The sequence below is a fragment of the Papaver somniferum genome, unplaced genomic scaffold, assembly GCF_003573695.1.
Source record: "Papaver somniferum cultivar HN1 unplaced genomic scaffold, ASM357369v1 unplaced-scaffold_52, whole genome shotgun sequence".
In the NCBI taxonomy this organism is placed as follows: domain Eukaryota; kingdom Viridiplantae; phylum Streptophyta; class Magnoliopsida; order Ranunculales; family Papaveraceae; genus Papaver; species Papaver somniferum.
In genome coordinates this window covers 1,214,783-1,236,862 of record NW_020647860.1, presented here as the reverse complement: position 1 = coordinate 1,236,862, position 22,080 = coordinate 1,214,783, and the positions used below count along the sequence as shown (strand labels likewise).

The window sequence follows — 22,080 nt, the reverse complement described above, 5'->3', positions numbered from 1 at the left end:
CTTTTTTTTATAAATTCTTAGAGTGCTTGTGTGATTAACAGTTAGTTTATTTAACAACGATCGATTCAAAGGACGAACCATTGGATCATGGATCTCGAGGTAGGCGTGGCTTGTCATTAAAATAGGTGGGAATACTTTTAACTCTTTTGAAACCATTGTTGTTTCTTTTACAAAAGTTTATGTTTAACAAACTCATGCATGTCTGTTTGTGCATTTCATGCATTGTTTAGTTTGTATTATGATTGTTTTGTTGATACTTTGAATCTTTCCATGAATTGGAAAGGACTTGTAATGTTGGTCATTATGAATTGTTTTGGGAAATAAGCATTTCCACCTGTGGTATATAGGATACGCTCCTTCGTATTTATATCTATTTACTTTCAGCTTTTATGCTTATTAGGTGTGGAACAACCCAACATCAATATAGCTATGTAGGTGTGGAAAAACCCGGAATCACTAATATAAATTGTTTGAAGAATGAGTTTGTCCATATACATGTTTGTTTATTTCAAGTGACTTGGTAACTTGTTGATGTTTGGGAAAACATGTATTGTTTTCCAAATCTTGCTCATGATTTCTTTAAAGTTAAATGTTATTCATGCTGGGCACCCCTTCTAGAGATGATGTGCTCACCCATTCCCACTTTAAGTTTCAGAGACAGATCAGAGTTGCGCAGCGAAAAGCTTCAGGGGTTGAGTTCGTTAGTTGGTTAACTTCTACTATGTTTACTATATTGTATATTCTGTTTGTAACCAAATGACTATTGTATATGTATCATTTGATAGGAGCTCTTATTTATATAATTCTGAGCGGGGTTAGTTATTGGGTTAAGTTTTGTATCCGATTTCTTAATTGAATGTTTAAGTAAATGATTTAGATTGTTAGTGCCTTTTTATTTAGTTAATCACTTGGATTAGTTAGCTGATAGCTTTGGGGGCGCTACACTTGCCCACTTAAAGGCATGACTTAGAAATGAAAATGCAGAAAGAAATTTCCACGGATGCTAGTATATCTAAATTTGAAACCCAAGTTTTCTACGAAGTTTAATACATTCGAAATCCGACCTTAGCATATAAACATAAAGATGTATGCTATTACACCGCAAACTAAACAGAAAAATGCACTTTTCAAGTGGTCTTATATACACAAAAAATTGGACCCTTCATTTCCGACATAAGGAAGTTTCGCACACAAAATACGTAGAGGCTTTGCATAAGATCCCACTAATATGTACACAACTAAATAAACTATAAACGCATGGGTAAAGCAAGAAGTTTAAAACCACCCAGATAACCCCGTGATATACACATTATAGACAAGAAAAAATACCAACTTTTTCCCAAGCTCCTGGATGCAAGCTCTTCCCAAGCTTATTGCCTCAACCTTATCTCGTACTCTGGTGAAAGTAAAACAAACGGGGTGAGCCACAACCCAGTAGGAGTTACGAAAATAATGCGCCAATGTAAAAATAAACAACATATAAGTCAAGATAAAGAAATGAGCATGTACAAATTCAAAAATGTATAAAGCTTGAAAAATCCACGTCCATTCAAAAACAATTGAAATGAAATATTTTTCAACCGATAGTGAAGAAATTCACATATGCTACTTGTGAGGAGCAGTCTCTAATGCTAGGATAGTCAGAATATCAGTCACCGTCCCTGACGGTCTTCCACGGGTAGCCACATTCGTGGGATGCCCCTATGGGCCTAACAAACTCACCTGTGGTCTTCAAAAAATCTTCTCAAACATGCTCATTAAAATCGATAACGTTAAACATAGGTAAACTCCATGATACTGCAGCTTCTTAAGACAAATCTCATTAACCCAAGTTGTCAAATTATAAAAAAACAATAATGTAATGTAAGATTAGTTTGTGAAAGACATCTGAAAGACTGAAACCAAATAATCCTTATGAATCAATACCAAGATATTAAAATACAAAAGCTTATGGCGGGAACACTTAAAAGAAGCAAGTACAAAAGCTTTCTGCTCATTAGATGGAATCAACAATAGCATTTTAGAAGATCATGTCTAAGTGGAAAAGTAGACATAATAAAACATCACGTGAGTGGGTATAAAATAGTGAAAACCACTAGTGATCAGTTATCCAAATTAGTTGGAAAATATGCTGTGTAAACTTTACACCAAAAGGACAGACAAGTGAGAATCAATTAGAAACCAATGAATCGTCAATTAAGACTCAATGAAATTAAGTTTTTCTTATGAAATAAAAACAATATAAGAGGGGTCAGTCAGCTGCTAACTAAATGAAAATATAAAAACATATTAAACAAGTATGAAAATTCCATGCGAAAGCCATTATATCCTTAAGCACATGCACTAGTCTAAACAAAGGGGTTTCTTAAGATAGATATTTAAATGACAACTTAAGCTTCATTTCCTAATTAGTACTAAGTAATTATAAAAAGTATGTTTAGAGGAAAATCAGTTGAATACAAAAACGGGTAATCAGAGACAAAGACTAATATTATAAGTGATATTTTTAGTTGTAAATCATTCACCACTGACCAGTATCGAGTTAAGATTTAAATCATGGAATCAAAATGAATATGTTCATGGACTCATACTGCATTTCAAAGACGTAGCTCATTGAATCATTTTAACAAACATGACATGGATAGTTTAAAAGACTTCAGTTCGAAAACTTAAATTACACTGGACAACTGAACTCAAATGGCTGTAAATACGTTAGTGTTTCCAGAGCTGTTTATATCATTCAAAGAAAAGATCATACACAGATTGGTAGTAAGGATTAAACACAAAAATAATATGGGATTTCAATCAAAGTGTCTTACTGTGAAAAACATGGACAATTTCAAGGAAGCTTATAAACAAGCAATTTTAAAATATATTGTTAACAAAACAACTCAAAGAATCATTTAAAGATTTGCATGAATCGTTAAAAATTTAATATGTTGCATAAATTGAGACATAAAAATCAAAAAGGCATCAATAACAAAAATCAAGGGAAACCCCCTACCTCAATTGTAAGCTGAGTTCCAAGAATGGATCAGCAAAATCTCAATGCAAGAGTCAAAATTTTTCTTCGTTTAGTCTCAGTAAAGTAAACGGAATAAACTAGAAAGTGGATATCAGAAAGAAAGGCTAGCATTTGGGTTTTGAAGGAAAAAGAAAAATTCTTTAATCTCTCTTAAACACGTGTTAACCATGCTCAGTGTTATTATAGATTTCCATTACCTTTGCTAAACAATCACCCTAATATTTCTAAGGAACAACCTAGTTATTAAAAATAAACCACTCGTATTGGATTAAGACACTCATCAGGGATATAAACACCCTACATTAGGATCGTACGCGCAATCTATACAGTTTTAGCATTCCACTAAAATGGGTTGAGATCCGTTTCGGATCCGAGTAGAGATTTTTAGTGGTGTTACATCATCAATACCTAAAAAAGAATTTCTCCTGTTCAAAACCAGACTGAGAGTAACGAAGATTACCTTCAACCACAGGGTCATTCGCTTCCTCTTTTGTCTCGAACAAGTGGTTAAACTTCCCTTGAACAATTCCTTGTGTATTTGGTTGACGTTATCTTGGCTGGAAAGAAGTATCATTTCCTCGTGGATAATGTTGTTGCTTCCCATCGAAGTTATGCCTTTGAGCATTTTTATTGTGAGTTTGGTTCACAATTTGCGGCTTCTGATCTGCCGATAAGGGGAAATCTCTAGCATAGTGGCCATCTTCTCCGCAACGATAACATTCAATCCCCTTGCCTCTCCTTGTTGCATTGTTATTTCTTGGGCACTTCCATTGTGGTGATGAATTTCTATCTCACTCCTTAGACTTCTTCTTTTGGTTTCGCTCTTCTCTCTCTTTCTTCTGACTTTGCATCAAGTTAGCCTCAATCGCTAATGCAGAATTAAGAACCTCATTGTATGCCTTTAGGCCAACTGCAACAACTCTATCACGAATCACATCCTTCAAAGCACCCTCAAGTTTTCGAGCCTTCAACCCTGGCGTTTCTGTTAAAGCATTACTCGGTTGAACCCACCAAGCGTTGGTATGTCAAGTTTGGTTGTCATATTTTAGTGAATCAAAACTCATGTTAAGAGTCGCTTTATTATGTACTAGAGTCAACTTCGTATAGGTTAACTTGAAAGTATTAGGATATGAGGCATTACAAGTATTGCGAAGACTTGAATATGTGAAAAAGCAAGGAGATACAACGACAACAATCATCCTTCCACTTGAGATTAGTGATATTTGACTTGAACTGTTTCATTCCCTAACATATGTTTGTAGATAAGACATCTCCATAATCATTTGAATGCTATTGTGATTATGTATGGGTATGAGGTGAGGATTTCATCCTAGGAAACAATGTTTACATGTGTTCTAAGGAAGTAAGTTCATAAACTTGTTTGTGGACCGAAAAGGAAATTTCCAGGTGTTATTGGTTTTGTTATTCATTGCATATCTTATGAATAACTAATATGTGTGATAGAGTATAACCGCTCACAACTTGTTGTATTCTTGGTAGAACTATTCACAAAGGCCTGACTTATGTATTGGTATAACTTTTATTAGTAAAACTGATCTTAAGTAATCACCTGTGATATGATCGGATTTTGTATGTCTTGACCAATTAAAAGGAAAGGGGAATCGATCCTTGTAAGGGGTGCAGTACATCAAAGGGAACCGATCCTTGTATGAGGTGCAACAAGGTTTATAGCAGAAAGGGGAACCGATCCTATGGACATGTGACACACGTTTTTAGGCAAAGGGGAACCGATCCTATGGACATGTGCAGCACATATAAGTTAGATACCATATATATTTCGGGAACCGATCCTAGTACCTAGTCAACCGAATTTTTGGAAATCTAGTGTGACTATGCACAGTACTCACATGGAGGTAGAATCGAAACTTGTTTTGGTAGAACCGTAAACCCATGATTGTGATTGAATGTTGGTTTGATCAATCACATAGTTCTTGAAAGTCAGATGAACCAATTCTAAACTTGTTTGGAAGTGTGGCAAATCGGTTTCAAGGTTGTAAGTGTGAAAGAGAACTTACAAAGTAAAGATCTCGACAAACTTTGAACACGTGCTGTGAATGTTTATTTCTTTAATTGTTCAAATATATTTCATAGCGGCTAAGGGAAGAGAATTCCAGGATCGAAACATAAGTAAGTTAAGAATCTTTTAATTAAGGTTATTAATTTCATTTTGTAGGGAAATTACAGAATTAATAATGTGCATTTACTAATTTGATTTCCGGAGAGATTTCGATCGTTATTTTTGGACAGAGCATTTCCAGGAATTATGAAAACCGAATCTGTGCTTTAATGAATATCTTGAGAATATTTTCGGTTTTGGAAATTCCTTGGTGTCCAAACTTGCTTGTCTATAAATAATCGAAGTTTTCCTTTCTAGCAAACTAATCCTTCGTAACAACAGATTTACTCTTTTGTTGTTGTTACTGGCGTAGCCGCCTATTCGGAGAGGAGAGTAACCTAATTAGGAGAAATCTCTTACGACCGCTTAGTTTAAAGTATTCTTTGGGATTGAGAATCTCTAGCGTGTACCATTGGTGGGAAACTAAATAATTGCGGTTTATCTTTTGTTTTCGATTGATTTGATTGACTAACGTTGGTTGAAATCTGATTGCACCTAGTTTGTTTATTCTTGAGAATCTTCTCTTCTGATATAAGATTCATTCAAACTAGTTCAGAGTTTTGACAGGGATCTTTAGACTGTTGTTAGTTCTAAAGACGATCTGGTGATAATCCATTGTTAACAGACTCCGTTCTGTGCGTGATTGATCACAAGAGATTCAAGTGATTGTGTGTAGTTTTTTATTGAAGATTTAAGAAGATTTAAAGACAAAGAAGATATTGAAGATCTGACTTGGTTTTTATAATCTTTGGCGTGTACAATACTTGTTTCGGTAAAAGAGGATCCAATTAATAATCGGTTTATCCTTGTGGTAGATTGGATTGATTAATTGATTAGATCGACATCAACACGATTCTTCGGATTAAAGGTGTTGTTGGCTTAATCTTAAACGATTACCTTTGGGTGATTGAATATAAGATAGATCTAAGGACCTGACGAAGGAGTTTATGTTGAGATAAACGGAAGAGCCTTTGTCTGACTCATATCACTTGGTTGAATAGAGTTGATACCAAACAGATTTGTTGTTCCTTTACTGTTTGGAATACGAACCAAAGGAATTGTTCCAAGTACGTGACTTATTTATAAGTTGGAGGCGTGGGAATACAGAAGGAACTAGGTGAACTACAGGGTTAGTTACTTGGTCTCAACTATACGAAGTTAGTCTAATTTTGTGTAGCGGCTTAATCCTGAGAGTATTCAATTATGGACTAGGTCCTGGGGTTTTTCTGCATTTGCGGTTTCCTCGTTAACAAAATCTTGTTGTGTCATTTACTTTTATATTCCGCATTATAATTGTTTTATTATAATTAAATTACACAAACGTTAATTCCTATTTACTTGATAAGCAATCCTATTGTGTTTGGTTAAGTCCAAACCTTTGTATCAAGTATAACATACTTCGTTGTTGTATTGTCTCGATCTAGTATCCATAGACGATCACACGAAGTGTGAACCGATTAGTTGTATTGTCTTGACTCAGTCAAGACAATCACTTTCAGATAAAGGACTTATAGGTAGGAAAAGTTTTAGCTTGAGGTATATTTGGGTACCCTCGCCTTTTCAGTTTCGACCAAGTGTTTCCCGTAACGTTCTAGATCATAAAATTTCTTGTCTAGTCGTGTGACCGTCATATCTCCTTGCTTCAACACTGCAAACTCGACACACTTCAAGGATCTCGATATAGGCGGAAAATACTTGTCAAGGAACAAATTTTCAAACTGTGCCCATGATATATCCATCACATTTCTCATTCGCTTCTCTGAATTCAACCAATCATCTGCATTACCGTGAAACATATACACAGCAAAGCGTACCCTATCTTCCTCAACCAATAAATGTGCATTAAACTCCTCTCTCATACTTATTAACCACCTTTCAGCTTCTATGGGTTCTTCCTTAATATTAAACACTCGATCACCAATCACTTTCCTGAATTCCTTTAAGTCCATGGCACTACTAGGTCGTGACTGATTCTAGTTCCCAATTGCACTAGCTATGGTCTGTGCGTCTTGCGCCAAGTGCTCACAACATGATTTCATATGTTTTACCATAACGGTATTCTTGACTCCACCATTTCTCGCTGAAGCAACACCTTTGAGCTTCATCGTCTTCTGAGGCATCTTTACAATAAACGGACATTTACAAGAGTTAGAAATTGTCAATAATGTTCACTACTAACAAGCGCACTAATATGTATATCACGGTTTCTGGCTTTTCCCCAAATCCCCAAAACAAAAAAGAAAAACACTTCGCGTTCAGTAATACAAAATAAAAACTTTAAAAAGAATTCTTCTGAAAATCTTTTACAAAACTTGACACTTCAGATGTTCAAAGCAAAGTAACATTTCAAATATCTGCTTTCAAAACAACTCGAACTGATCAGAACAAAATCCTACACACAGTCCCGAAAGTAATCAGAGAATTTTCATGCAAACAACTATGATGTTCTTCCTATTCAAATGTAGACTCCGATTAAACTCATAAGAACTTTTTTGTGGGATTTAAAACAACCCAAGCATAACAATGAAATTAAATTCTTGAATAATCGAATAATCTAGTAAAACAAAGAAAACCAAGCACAGTCCCGATAAATCGGAATACGATCTGATACCAACTGTGACGGACGGGAAAATTATCCCTCTAACGATTTGCGTTTCAACCCTATTAGCAGAGCAAACCCCTATACGTCACTCATAAATTAAAATAAAAGTAGAAAGAAAATGCTAAAATATGAAATACATTCATTTCCGAAAATTAGCAACTATCATTTGTAAATAGGAATCAACACTTTTGTGAGATATGGTAAAAAGATTTAAAATGTTTGTCAACTAGCACGAAGTTATCAGAAAAATCAAGTAAGGAGCATGGATATATAACTTAGATCAAGTACACGTCAAGCTAACAAAATGCCAATGAAATGAATTAGAGGGAAATGATCAAATAAGTTCAACACATCGTTAGAAATGTGAACACTTTGATTGAATTAAAAGTTAATACCGAAAATAATTACACTCTAACTTAAATTAACCAAGTTACAAAGTTAAACATGAGATAATAAACAAGTGGTGTACACACTAAATGAAAACAAGGTGGAGTACAATAATTTATATAAGACTCAGTTAATGACATTTCAAGCTTAGCAATGGACCCAGTTCTAAGTTTATTTCAGGAAAATTCAAAAGCAATGCATAATGCAGAAAACATGGAAAGTACACGTTATACTAAACAAATTAATTTACATTTCCTTCGAATGTCGACATTAGTGGGAACCGATGGAAATACCCATGGAAAAATATTAAAGGCATGACTTAGAAATGAAAATGCAGAAAGAAATTTCCACGGATGCTAGTATATATAAATTTGAAACCCAAGTTTTCTACGAAGTTTAATACATTCGAAATCCAACCTTAGCATATATACATAAAGATGTATGCTATTACACCGCAAACTAAACAACAAAATGTATTTTTCAAGTGGTCTTATATACACAAAAAATTGGACTCTTTATTTCCGACATAAGGAAGTTTCGCACACAAAATATATAGAGGCTTTGCGTAAGATCGCACTAATATGTACACAACAAAATAAACTACAAAAGCATGGGTCAAGCAAGAAATTTAAAACCACCCAGATAACCCCGTGATATACATATTATAGACAAGCAAAAATACCAACTTTTTCTCAAGCTCCTAGATGCAAGATCTTCCCAAGCTTACTGCCTCAACCTCGTCTCATACTCTGATGAAAGTAAAACAAATGGGGTGTGCCACAGCCCAGTAGGAGTTACCAAAATAATGCGCCAATGTAAAAATAAACAACATATAAGGCAAGCTAAAGAAATGAGCATATCCAAATTCAAAAATGTACAGAGCTTGACAAATACGTCCATTCAAAAACAATTGAAATGAAATATTTTTCAACCGATAGTGAAGAAATTCACATATGCTACTTGTGAGGACCAGTCTATAATGTTAGGACAGTCAGGATATTAGCCACCGTCTCTGACGGTCTTCCGCAGGTAGCCACATTTGTGGGATACCCCTATGGGCCTACAAACTCACCTATAGCCTTCCAAAAATCCTCTCAAACATTCTCATCAAAATCGATAGCATTAAACACAGGTAAACTCCATGGTACTGCAGCTTCTTAAGGCAAATCCCACTAACCCAAGTTGTCAAGTTATAAAGAAACAATAACGTAACGTAAAATTAGTTTGTGAAAGACATGCGAAACCAAACAATCCTTATGAATCAATACCAAGATATTAAAATACAAAAACTACTGGCAGGAACACTTAAAAAAAGCAAGTACAAAAGCTTTCGGCTCATTAGATGGAATCAAAAGTAGCATTTTAGAAGAGCATATCTTAGTGGCAAAGTAGACATAATAAAACATCACGTGAGTGGGTATAAAATAGTGACAACCACTAGTGATCAGGTATCCAAATTAGTTGGAAAATATGTTGTGTAAACTTTAAACCAAAAGGATAAACAAGTTATAACCAATTAGAAACGAATGAATCGTCAATTAGGACTCAATAAAATTAAGATTTTCTTATGAAATAAAAAAAAACAGAAGAGGGATCAGTCAGCTGCTAACCAAATGCAAATATAAAAACATATTAAACAATTTTGAAAATTCCATGCGAAAACCATTATATCCTTAAGCACATGCACTAGTCTAAACAAAGGGGTATCTTAAGATGTGGATTTAAATGACAACTTAAGCTTCATTTCCTCATTCATACTAAGTAATTATAAAATAAGAAAGTTTAAAGGAAAATCATTTAAATACAAAAACGGGTACTCAGAGACAAAGGTTTATATTATAACTGATATTTTTAGTTGTAAATCATTCACCGTGACCAACATCGAGTTAAGATTTAAATCGGGGAATCAAAATGAATATGTTCATGGACTCCTACGGCATTTCAAAGACGTAGCTCATTGGATCATTTTAACAAACATGACATGGATAGTTTAAAAGACTTCAGTTCGAAAACTTAAATTACACTGGACAACTGAACTCAAATGGCTGTAAATACGTTAGTGTTTTTAGAGCTGTTTATATCATTCAAAGAAAATATCATACACAGATCGGTAGTAAGGATTAAACACAGAAATAATATTGGATTTGAATCCAAGTGTCTTACTGCGCAAAAACATGGATAATTTCCAGGAAGCTTATAAACAAGCAATTTTAAATATATTGTTAACAAAACAACTCAGAGAATCATTTAAGGATTTGCATAAATTGTTAAAAATTTAATATGTTGCATAAATTAAGACATAAAAATCAAAAAGGCATCAATAACGAAAATCAAGGAAAACCCCTACCTCAGTTGTAAGTTGTGTTCCAAGAATGGATCAGCAAAATCTCAATGCAAGAATCAAATTTTTCATTTGTTTGGTCTCAATAAAGCAAACGAAACAAACGAGAAAGCGGATATCAGAAAGAAAGGCTAGCATTTGGGTTTTAAAGGAAAAAGAAAGATCTTTTAATCTCTCTTAAATACGTGTTAACCATGCTCAGTGGTTCTATAGATTTCCATTACCTTTGCTAAAAAATCACCCTAATATTTCTAAGGGACAACCTAATTATTAAAAATAAACTACTCATATTGGGTTAAGGCACTCATCAGGGATATAAACACCCTACATTAGGATCGCACGCGCACTCTGTACAGTTTTAGCATTCCACTAAAATGGCTTGAGATCCATTTTGGATCCGAGTAGAGATTTTTAATGGTGTTACAGAAAAGAACCATCTTTATTAATTTAAATGTTCCCCTTGGATTATCTTTGGATTGTGTAGATGTAAATCTTTCTGCCGAAGGGAGAGACCAATGAAGACCTTGTCGCATCTTACAGACCAAATGCACCAAGACATGATAGCTATCCTGCAGACTTCTTTTTCTTGTATCTGATGCCCCATGAGCTTATCTAACCAATCGCAAAACCAGCCTACTAGATTACTACTATTATCAGTATATAATCCCAAGACAACAAACCAAACCACTTTGGATGAAGATCACTCCAGAATGCATTGAGCAGGTGATTCAATATCTTGTTCGCAGAAAGGATAGCTTGAATCTCCATCCTGAATAACATGCAGTAGTTTGTCTCTTGTAGGGAAAATGTCTTTGCTCGTTTTCAAATGAACTGATTGACTCGTGGAAGTTGTGTTAGATTCCAGAGTCTTTCAAAAATACCTTGCGTTCTCTGACCAACATGATTATTCATGTTCTTCTCCTCAAACATTTTTCTGTATGCTGATTTTATTAAAAAGGAACCATTGTTCTCTAGTGTCTAAACCAATTTATCTTCATCATGATGGTAAATAGAGATATTCAGAATTAGACTTGATGTTGAAGATTCAAATCGTTAGAAAATCAGGCTAATATTTCAACCTCCAGTATCTGCATAAAAGAGATGATGTACAAAAAATGAGCACAATTCGAGATGTATAAAACCACCATCTACCCATTTGAATATCAACGGTCCAAAGTTAACGGTTAAAATTAAAATCAGTAGATGGTGAGGTTTGCTATCTCGAATTGCGTTCATTTTTGGTAGGAATGTAAAGTCTTATAAGAGGAACATATCATCAAAATATTAGATATAAACTCATTGTCGTTCGGGGTTTTGCGGAGAAAATGGCGCAAATCATGTCTGACCTTGTCAATCTAAGAGTGTACATGGATCCTCCCTCATTATAGATTGTTATCTGAAATGGTTTAAAGTTATCTAATATAGCGTCTTAACTAAATAAATTAGTAACCTTGGATTAACTTTTACTGTGTTATTGAATTCGTAAGAATATACAATGCGATATGTATTGTTGAGTTCGTACTGATTTCAATCTTTTTGGACCATTTTTTAAGGGGAAAAAGTCAACAAGGATCTGGACATTATCAAGGCATACACGATATTGGGGACGAATGAATTCGGGTGATGTAATTTTGCTATAACTCACATAATTCAATGTTTTGGTTTTGCACTATCACTAACATTTAGGAAATGCAGAAGGGCGTGCCTAAGGAAAATAATCCATAAGATATCTTCGTAAACTACAAAATATATAATGTTGTTTTTTTGGGAAAGAGTATGTGAATATTAATTCTGATACTATAATTCTATAGCTGGCTTGAGAATGCAACTTGGACAGATTTGGAAAGATGTCAAAGCGTCAAACATACTAAAAAGGAATCATATATGAGTACATGGTAAAGGATATGTGAACTGAGGAGGCGGAAATATCAATAAATTTTTTCTTCACTTTTGCGGTAATAAGGAGGAGGATAAACACAAAAATGATATAAATTAAATTTAATATCAATACGCCAAAAATGCATAACCAAACATAGTTTATGACCGTGCTGTTATGACACGAGTTAAGTCCTAGTAAATTGTAAGAGTTAACATTTTATGTTGGTTTCTCTGTCTCTTTTGTTTGTCGTCTTCTTCGTCTGTTTTTTTAGTTCGAGAACAATTTAAAGATCTTTTTTTTTTTGACATGAAAGCCTATGTATAAGCGGTATTTAGGGTCTTTAATGACAACTCATTTTACTTTATATTTGGATTTGTTATTGGTTTAGTAAAATGAAACGAGATTTCTTTTATATTATCTTATTTGATTTTTTTTTTATCTTGTAAAATAAAATAAATTTTAAATTTAATAATAGATGTAAATATTACAGAAATTATGATTTGTACAATGGTTGGTAACCTAGCAACAAGTTGGGTCCCAACATCTTTTTGAATAGCAACACCCAATCTATGAAAAATAAAATTTCCTAGACTACTATTAGCATCATTACTAACTAGACAATTCTTCGAACGCTTAAAAAAACACTTAGTATCCTCACTTAGCTCCCCCAAAGTAGAAAAGGCTAAAACACCCAAACCATAGCCATGTGAAAAACATTCATTCAAGTATATAGTACGTTTACACAATACAACTTTCGGAATGGCTTGGACTGAAATGAAAACACGAGTACCTTCTCCAGTGAAGGGTGAGATACTTGTGACATTCATACACACATTTTTGCCATTTTCCCGGTTATAGACAAGGATGTCTGCAATACGTAGATCCCTGTTATTAATCTGACAAAAAACTAAAAGCAATTTCTTTGCACGCAGGTACGCCAACCTTGTAAATAATATCCGCGATTACATCACGTACAAGGTCATGTCGAAACTTAAGTCTAACATCTTTGACATAATGGAGCGCGTGATCACCGAAAATATCCATAGGTATATTGTAGCTTGAACACAAACCATCCTCGACAAACAAGGGATACCAAGCCGGTAGATAACTACCCCTTAAACTGTCTGGCCCAAAGCATTGGTCAAACCCGCTAATAGGAAAGGCCAAAAGATAATTTTATACATACTTAACCTGGTTACATTGTCACAGAATGGAGTCTCTGGTCAAGTTTTTTGATTTGCAACCTAGATAATAAGTGAGAAGACTGAGATTGTCTGTCTCCAATGACCCTCTTCAGTTTTTTAGTGTTTATATTTGAGATAAGTTTATCTGGTCAAGTTTTTGTAGATGTTTCTCTTTCCCCTTTTATCTGAATATTGGTTTTGTTTTATTGAAACAGTTTATTTTGGTGATTACATTTTTATTAGCATGAATCTGAACATTTTAGTTAGGATGTCTTTGTTTCGTAGTAAGCATTTGGTCTCATAAGTTGGGACCAAATGTTTAGCAGCTGCATAAAGAAGAGCTCTTCCTTTTTGCTGATACAGAAACCAATGATTTTGTGGAGAGATTCTAATAATAGACCAAGAGCACCATGTTGGAAAAAAAATGGGTTTCACAAAGGATGAATGAATCAGAGAAGAAAGTGTTGCACTCCAAAACTTTCAAGGCTTGTATAAATTTTTTTTAGACAAATATTTCTACCCTCCCAATAACAATTGGCGATTACAACAGGTATGCGAAATATTGCCTTCAGGATACAATGAAAGCCCTGCAACGAAAACTGAATTCAAGGTTTGTACCCCTTGATTCAATCAAGAACACACAAAGAGATTTCTGATTTCTGATGATGCTTTTTGAAATAGAGAAAACAGATTGATTTTTCTTATATGTTAAACGAAACTGGGAGAAACTATTTATAAAGGGTTTTGCACCTGTTGGGAATAGGTTTTTTATTCGCCAACAGGTTTCTATTCACGAAACGTCAGGTTCCTTCATCAACAGACATCAATGGTGTCTTTTGGATTCGAAATTTTCGAACAGGTCGACCACAGCCTGGGGGGCGATGCCCCCCAGGACCCCCCTTTGGTTAGCGGCGTTGAAAATATTCCAACACACCACATGTTAGCAGCTGCATGACTGAACCTATTACACAAACCACCACCACTATCACTAGCTTGTGCGAAATTTTTGGGGACAGAAATTAGTTGCAGTGATTAGGATTGATGAACTACCAGAAGGATACCATTGTGAATGATTAGCACATTTGAGTTCAAAACATGACCCACGGCTTAAACCACTGTTGAATATTACTGCTCATATAGCCACAAGCTCCACCTGTTAAGAAGCAAAAAGATCATAGCAATCTTTGATTTGAAATTAATGTAGGTTTAAGGGTTTGAAGAATTTTAGAAGCGCGTTTTGGATAATTATTCATACCCATAGTACATGAGCTCTTTGTCAAGCACCTCCTTGGTAAATACCAGGGAGTCTAGCATCAACCATAGAAACGAGAGACACTAAGAAATGATTAAATTGGTCCATCGTGCGCATACGGAGAGTTCGTTCCCAGATGCCAGAAATTTGTTTTTCTTCTACTTCAACAATTGTCCCACATCGAACGAAATAAAGAGTAGGCCATATTTGCTACGCTACATAAATGCAGGCCCAACTACTTAACAAGTTGCCTTAAACTAATGAGTAAGGAAAACAAAGCGATCGGTGAGAGCCGTTCGCCGCGCTAAGCAAAATATCTTGCGCATTAATTTTTGAAGGGGTTATAGGCTGGCCAAGTGTTGACGCTGCTTACTTTTGCAGAACTCACTTGTGCGGGCCTCCCTAAACCCTACAAATCATAATACCAAAACTTACCCTAACTCTTCGTATTTTAATTTAATTTACTGTGTAGTTTGAAAGTGCCCTCCCGCGAAATAAATAGGACTAAAGTAGATCAATAGAAAACCCTAAAATGCCACCATTGGAGTCTCTAGAGCATGAATTTCCGATTATTGATACTGATTTCCGTCAGTTTTGTGCTTCTCATAGTCTTTTCTCAGGTTAGCCGTTTCTTTTTATTTCTACTCAATGTTTTGAATATTGGTTTCAGCGAAGTTATTACTCGATCAGAACTGATTTTTCTCCTAATTACGAATATTCGGTAGTAATCTATTAGGATTTTGAGGTTCTGTATTATTTGTGACTATTAATGAGATTAGTTGTTTTGAAGTGGGAGGATCAATTGAATTCCAAATTTAATCAAAACCCTAAAAAGCAATTCTGTCCTAGTGGAGATATATTAGGTTTTATCAGTTAAATGCAGTTTTCAATTTAGTATTTAATTAAACATTCGAAAAGCTCATTTGCTTCCATACTCTCTTCTTTAATTGTCAATCTCTGCAGTTGAGGATTTCCTTGTCCATGATATTACTGTATTAGTTCGAGTTGCCGAACACCAGTCGGATTCTAACAAGTTGAAGCAGGTTATTATTTTTGCATCATTTGGCTTGTACATCTTACATGTTTAGGCTTTGTTTCTTTTTACCTAGTCCTCTTAAATGTGTACTTTTAACTTGTTCCGCTTGTGTAGGGCATTAGCCAAATCCTCTCTATTATAGATAGTCAGCATCAGCCATGGGTCAATGGTGTGGAGTTGTTAAAAGATGCTCGGCAGAATAAGCATGTCCTGTCTACGGGATGTGAAGGGTATGCATTATTCAGTATTTAATTATAGGGTTTCATCTAATATGCTCAGTAGTTTTATATATATGTAACATGTCATTGTGCTGCTTTTAGGCTTGACTTAGTTCTTCATGGTGGATTGCGGAAGGGTCAGTTGACAGAACTTGTTGGTCCATCATGCTCGGGTAAAACACAAGTAAGAACTTTCCAAATGTTCATCTAGATGCACTCTGGAGTTTAACAAATTTTGATTTGAGGCTGTCCTGGTGTTCCTGGTCACTTGATGTTATCCTCTGTTAGGTGATTTAATGTTCTATGGTGGTCAGGTCTGCCTACAAGCTGCTTCAAATGTGGCGTACAAGTACGTGAGTTCTGTTATGTTTTTAGATACGAGTAACTCGTTTTCCGCCAAACGTGTTTCTTGCTTCATCGATCATCTGTTGGGTCCATCTCCTGCACAGGTCAAACTTGCTCAGATTGTATCTGTTTTTGTTTGCATCTTTTTACTCTTTTCCAATCCCTTTTCTTATTTTAGAAATTATTGTGGTAACAGGATTGTGTTCTTGGCATTACATCGAATAGATCTGTCTTGCATACTAAGACTTCGTAAAGATAGCATATATGTACCACCCGCAAGCATTTGTATGCCGTGGAAGGCCTGGTACAGGTTTTCTCATCACCATCCTCTCTTTTTGTTGCAGGTCAAACGTGAAAGCCTTGAAAGATTAATGAACAGCATATTATGCCACTCTGTGTTTGACATTTTTGGGCTGTTGGGCTTACTGCATGAGCTAGAATTGAAGTTGAAATCTCAGGTTTGTCTGACTGGGTTGTAACTATTCTTTTAGCAGCCTGTAATGCGGTAATTTACATGACACCAGTTCTTTTTTTTTTTCCAGGGAACTGGAGAAGGCAATGTACGATTGCTGATCATTGATTCAATTTCATCCCTCATAACACCAATACTTGGAGGCTGCGGTGCTCAGGGTATAAATTCAATTTTGTATACTTCGGTTCCGTGATATAGGCATCTAGGGGCAACGTTATACATTTTCTTTTGACAAAATTATCTCATAGGCTTCTTGACAGAGTGTCAACATATCGTATTGAAACCCATAATCTAAAGAACAAAATCCATAATACTAGGCAAATGCCACAAATCTGAATGAGCAAATGCATCTTGCTTACTGTGTTATGTGCATCTCTCAAATTAAGAAACTCTTGATGTCCTGTCTGATTTAAAAATGCAGGACATTCTTTGATGATCTATGCTGGGTATCTCTTAAAGAAGTTAGCACACAAGTATGATATTGCTGTGTTGGTAAGTTCACTTTGACTACTCAAAGATTATTTGACCTCATATATGTTACCAACTACTTGATTTGTCATATCCAGATTTAATTGTTGTTTTTAGAAGCATATAAAGTTCCAACTCATTGTTTCTTACTTCGGGACATCGGTGGCTTTTTAAATTGTGCTATGCTCAAACTTTGGTCCATTCAGTGAGGAAACTACTACATATCTGCATAGCACTAGCTCATGCAATATGCGATGTGGTATTACTTTTTTATTTTAGTTATTACACTTCCAATGACTTACAACTTGAACCTCAATCCAAGGGCATCTTTCACTTTGTACCATCTTCGAATTCCCCAGCAACGGACATTGAGCTTTCTTTATCATCCATCCTTAACTTCATATTCTCTATGTCAGTTCATCTTATAAAGTTATTGATGGTCCAGAATTTCACGTAATTGGCTTCTTCCTTATTAATCTTCCTTGTAAGCTGAAGATATGTCTCACGTCCTAAACCGCTACTGGTCTACTGTTTAGGAAAAAGTGGTAACATGGTACAGATAAGCTACTTGGAAGTTTTCACTCTGGGAGAAACATAGATCACATTCTGTTAATTGCAGTTGATGGTACCACTATAAAATGAGTAATAATATAATGTTTAGCAGAATGATAAGATTGCATTTACATAATGTAATAGTTGTGGAATCGATAAATTAGGTGACGAATCACATGGTGGGTGGAGGAGACAGAGGTGTACCTAAGCCTGCTCTTGGAGAGAGTTGGAAGAGTGTTTCACATGTGCGTTTACTACTTTCTCGTGATCGTGTGAGCAACACATGCAGCATCCTCATACTAAAGCACCCAGCCATGGTAAATTCGTCCCCATTTCTCATTATGTACTGTAGTTTAAATGTAAGCATATTAGCAGTATAATTCACTATTGTCCAGTTTCAGATCTTTATTGATCACAGCAAATTGCTTTGTTCTTTATTTTGCATGACATAGTAATTATTCAATGTCAGAGATGTTAAAATTGATGGGATGGTTAAAAATATATGACAACTGGACAGGTTATTGAGCTACTAACATATCCCCTTATTATCTTTTATCTTTTAAATTTGCAGGCTTTAGGTCAGGTTGGGAAACTTTCGATTCACAATTGATCATAGTGGGTGTTGGATCATGACTCTTCTTCATGAAGAATTTATTCTGAAAATATCTGTGCACAAGAAAAAGAAAAGAAGGAATCCTATTTGTTTGGATGCTCATACGTTTTTTTTTTCTTTTGGCTTTTGTGGTAAGGGGGACTACTCTCTTTCTCTGTGTTCATTATGGGAAATTTGTTATAAGCGGAAGTTGATGAAAAGACAAATCGTCGTATCCTTAGAACATGACAACGGCATTTTGTGTTTGTATGCACAAGATTGCAATTAAAGAGGGTCTCTGTTACCAAATTATTGAAGGCTTTTTATATATACATTCTCTTTTCCTATATTTATTTTCAGTATCAAACTTCCTCTTCTCCTTGTCTTCTCTCTATTGATATTGAATTTTCTTTTGATATCATTTGTGATTGAGATTCCTATCTATAATCTACAAGAATACAAGTGGGTGTTAGAGATTTAAACGGCAGATTTTACGAGCTTAGCTGGCAGTCATATCAGGTTTTTGATGATGATATTTTAGATAGACAATTTAATCTTTCTTCTTCTTTCCTTTTTTATTTTTATTTTTCTTGGAAAGATTCCATGCTATTTTTCTTTTATGAATATTACTGTTAAGATTGTCCTCTTTGCTGTTATTTTCTTTTTACCCATGGGTGTCGTCTCAGTTGATGCTGGTTTTACAGTAAACGCAACGGGCTGCTTTCAAGAAGAAAGGTACTGGTAATTACTCTAACATCACCACTTTTAGGCAGATCATATCATAGTGGGTCTTTTTTTTTTTTTTGATGAAATCATTGTGGGTCTTGCAAATAGTCTAATATTGTTATTATTATTTATTTGTAATAATATTGTTCTTGTTTCTGTCTGTAGATAAGAGAAGGAAGATTTTCTTCAAGAATAGTTTTAGCTCGCAATGTAGTAACACAAGACAGAAAAGATAAGAAGAGAACTTATCAAGAACGAGAGGAGAACAAGAAGAGGAGGACAAATTATTAAGCGCATAACATGTTATTACTCTGTATGATCAAGGTTTGGAAGTTACAAGTGAATGACCAGTTAGGGCCAAGGATATTGAAGAGATGAGGTAATGAGCTGAGATGGCAAGAAAGGATTGATTCATAGAGAAAGGATACGGCATCTGGGAGAACCGTTGAGTGAATTTCTTTGAAGGGTAAGTTAAGTGGGTCCCCACAGACACTTGTTTGAAAATACTGTGGGGGGCTTTGCTGGAATTGTGAGCAGCACTGTGCATGGTGCTGAATCTGCTGACTGCTTACTGCTGAACCTGAATCAGAGCCTAAAATTCGAGGATTGGAAATTGGGAGGACCCACGTGTCACGTGAAGGGTGTCACCTCTTTAAGAGGGATTGACAATTTTATTCAAAGAACAAATCTTTGTAATCCTTTCTCCACCAATGATCATCTATCTCCCACGTGGGACTATTGGTCCCACGTCATCCCCCACCCCTCAAACTCAAAATTCTGATACATATATACAAACCAAAAACAGAATTCTTCTCACCCTACTACCTGAGATCATTCTTCCATATATTGTCATCCAGAGAAGCTTTCTTTTTTGTATACTTGAACCACACCTTTCCATGTAATCAAATTTTCAGTGTCTTTGTAACGATCATTAGATTCATTACATATCTATACAGTTAGAGAAACGAATAAGAGCGAAAATAGTGTTTTAGCCGGATCAGATCATGGGGGACTCTTCTTCTGCTTCGTACATCCACATGGTACGTGCCTAACTTTTCACCCTGCCAGAAGAGATATAGAAGATACACGGTGAAGAAATTTTTGCATGTATCATTACTGATGTCTGTCTGTTTTCTTCTAGTTGACTGATAAGTGTTTTCGAAAAATAGCTTTTGTAGAGTAATGATGATGATATTGTTTTAATAGTAACCTTACATGATAATGATGTTTTGTAGGTGCAACACTTGATTGAGAAGTGTCTACTGTTCCACATGACAAAGGAAGAGTGCATGGAAGCTCTCTCTAAGCATGCAAATATCAAACCTGTCATCACTTCCACTGGTACTATCTCCCTGCCTGCCTGCATGCTTCTCACTCTCGCTTTTTCTCTTTATATTATATATACATGTCATCTCTCTAGAAAGTAATGTAAAACAACATACTTCTTTACCTGGCCATGTTATCTCTTTGTATTTTCTTAAAATGTTCTTGTTACATGCAATAATAACTTACTGGCATATACAGTTTGGAAGGAACTGGAGAAAGAAAACAAGGACTTCTTTGAGGCCTATGCTAGAAACAGAGGAGACCGAATGTCTGAATCAGAAACTACCGAGAAGATCCAAAAAATGCTCTCGGAGTCATCTGCTACTTCACCCGGCTGTCGGTCATCCGTAGGATCCCAAGACGAAAATGACCGAGACGAACATGATTAAGTAATCCTTATTCCATAATCATCCTCTCTTTACCTCTCTTTGATGCTCATCACGCTTACAGTACCCTTTAGCTTAGTTATCTCTTATGTTATCTGGTTCTATCTGCATAATATCCAACCATGCAATTTAAGATTGCGGGCAGAAGAATAAAAGAGACATAGTAAAAATAAAAAGTAGAGCAAAAGAACAAGGGAAGAAACAAATAATAGTCCAAGTTGTGTGTACCATGTTTGTGTCGGAATCTGATGTATATTGACATCAAATATAAGATGTACTACGTACTACTCTTTGATGAAGATTTGAATCGAGGGAAATACTGCTTCTCTATCAAGTGGGGTCTAAACCTTTCTCTCCTTTGATATGTTTGGATGCGGTCACGATCAGGATCATCGATGATGAGTAAGTAATTGAAAAGCGTGACAAAATTTATTGTATGTTCATTTGGACTTCTGAACCTGCTACTGATATGTACAGTCGGAAAGACATCGAGAGAGATGGACACGTGTGCGAACGAACGCGGCAAGGCTTCTGGTCTTTTTTGTTGCTCATCTGATTATTTGAATTTGTATTTCAATTGTTACTATTTGTTTCTTCTTCTTTTGCTCTGCTCTTATTAATAATATTGCACATATGATTATGTTGTAGTATTTAGCTGAAGTTCCTCCTTTAAATTAATATATATGAAAGTGAGCCCCAATTACTCAATGGAAGTGATGGATTTTTTCTCAACAAGTAGTAATTAATGGAAGTTTTTAGAACAAAAGATGAACAGGTACTGATGGGGAGAAATGTCCTGATCCCACGGTTCACGATAGGGTCTCTAGCAACTTGTCTATTTTCTTTCTTGTCTAAAGAGAGGGATGCTAACGTCTCTATTTTTGGTTTGTCATCAAATTTCGCCCATTCTCAGTCGCCACCACCACCGTCCAGTCCATGTAATGATGTATTGTTTGACAAATTGCATTTGTATGCTTGTTGATACTATAGTTGACTATAACCTTGCCATCTTTTCTTGCTCTGGCTGTAACTTCTTGGGGATGAGTTTCCTTTGGCGGAGCAAAGAAAACAAGAAGGGGAGCTACTACTTTCATGTTGTGGCTTCGCCTCGGCTACTAATCAGCGGAAGCATATATATATATATTCCGAAAC

The 22,080-nt window shown here is 35.4% G+C and overlaps 3 protein-coding genes and 1 non-coding gene across 4 annotated transcripts; 3 read left to right on the top strand and 1 right to left on the bottom strand.

The window, feature by feature from the left end:
• Window positions 1-3,816: 3,816 nt before the first annotated feature.
• LOC113343013 lies at window positions 3,817-7,111 on the bottom strand. The gene is made up of 2 exons (XM_026587349.1): window positions 6,713-7,111; window positions 3,817-3,990 (listed from the first exon to the last, which is right to left on the bottom strand). The coding sequence occupies exons 1-2, from the start codon at window positions 7,109-7,111 to the stop codon at window positions 3,817-3,819; spliced, it is 573 nt and encodes a 190-aa protein (XP_026443134.1).
• A 7,943-nt stretch (window positions 7,112-15,054) lies between these two features.
• On the top strand, window positions 15,055-15,212 carry LOC113343052. Its single transcript, XR_003357012.1, has one exon. It is a non-coding gene; the product is annotated as a U12 minor spliceosomal RNA (small nuclear RNA).
• LOC113343034 (DNA repair protein RAD51 homolog 4-like) lies at window positions 15,073-19,136 on the top strand. Its single transcript, XM_026587368.1, has 10 exons — window positions 15,073-15,427; window positions 15,771-15,850; window positions 15,958-16,073; window positions 16,164-16,245; window positions 16,376-16,510; window positions 16,751-16,864; window positions 16,949-17,036; window positions 17,300-17,370; window positions 18,063-18,215; window positions 18,470-19,136. The coding sequence occupies exons 1-10, from the start codon at window positions 15,340-15,342 to the stop codon at window positions 18,506-18,508; spliced, it is 966 nt and encodes a 321-aa protein (XP_026443153.1). The 5' UTR covers window positions 15,073-15,339; the 3' UTR covers window positions 18,509-19,136.
• Window positions 19,137-19,400: 264 nt separating this feature from the next.
• On the top strand, window positions 19,401-21,578 carry LOC113343035. The gene is made up of 3 exons (XM_026587369.1): window positions 19,401-20,256; window positions 20,452-20,557; window positions 20,741-21,578. Exons 1-3 carry the CDS (start codon window positions 20,221-20,223, stop codon window positions 20,929-20,931), a joined length of 333 nt encoding a protein of 110 aa, XP_026443154.1. The 5' UTR covers window positions 19,401-20,220; the 3' UTR covers window positions 20,932-21,578.
• The last annotated feature ends 502 nt before the right edge of the window (window positions 21,579-22,080 follow it).

Coding starts and splice junctions, on each gene's coding strand:
- LOC113343013 (XM_026587349.1), bottom strand. CDS start 7,111: ATGGACTTAAAGGAATTCAGGAAAGTGATTGGTGATCGAGTGTTTAAT. Junction 3,991..6,712: donor TCGAAACTGAAAAGGCGAGG/GTACCCAAATAT, acceptor CCAGGGTTGAAG/GCTCGAAAACTTGAGGGTGC.
- LOC113343034 (XM_026587368.1), top strand. CDS start 15,340: ATGCCACCATTGGAGTCTCTAGAGCATGAATTTCCGATTATTGATACT. Junction 15,851..15,957: donor ATTCTAACAAGTTGAAGCAG/GTTATTATTTTT, acceptor CCGCTTGTGTAG/GGCATTAGCCAAATCCTCTC. Junction 16,074..16,163: donor CTGTCTACGGGATGTGAAGG/GTATGCATTATT, acceptor TGCTGCTTTTAG/GCTTGACTTAGTTCTTCATG.
- LOC113343035 (XM_026587369.1), top strand. CDS start 20,221: ATGGGGGACTCTTCTTCTGCTTCGTACATCCACATG. Junction 20,257..20,451: donor CTGCTTCGTACATCCACATG/GTACGTGCCTAA, acceptor GATGTTTTGTAG/GTGCAACACTTGATTGAGAA. Junction 20,558..20,740: donor ACCTGTCATCACTTCCACTG/GTACTATCTCCC, acceptor TGGCATATACAG/TTTGGAAGGAACTGGAGAAA.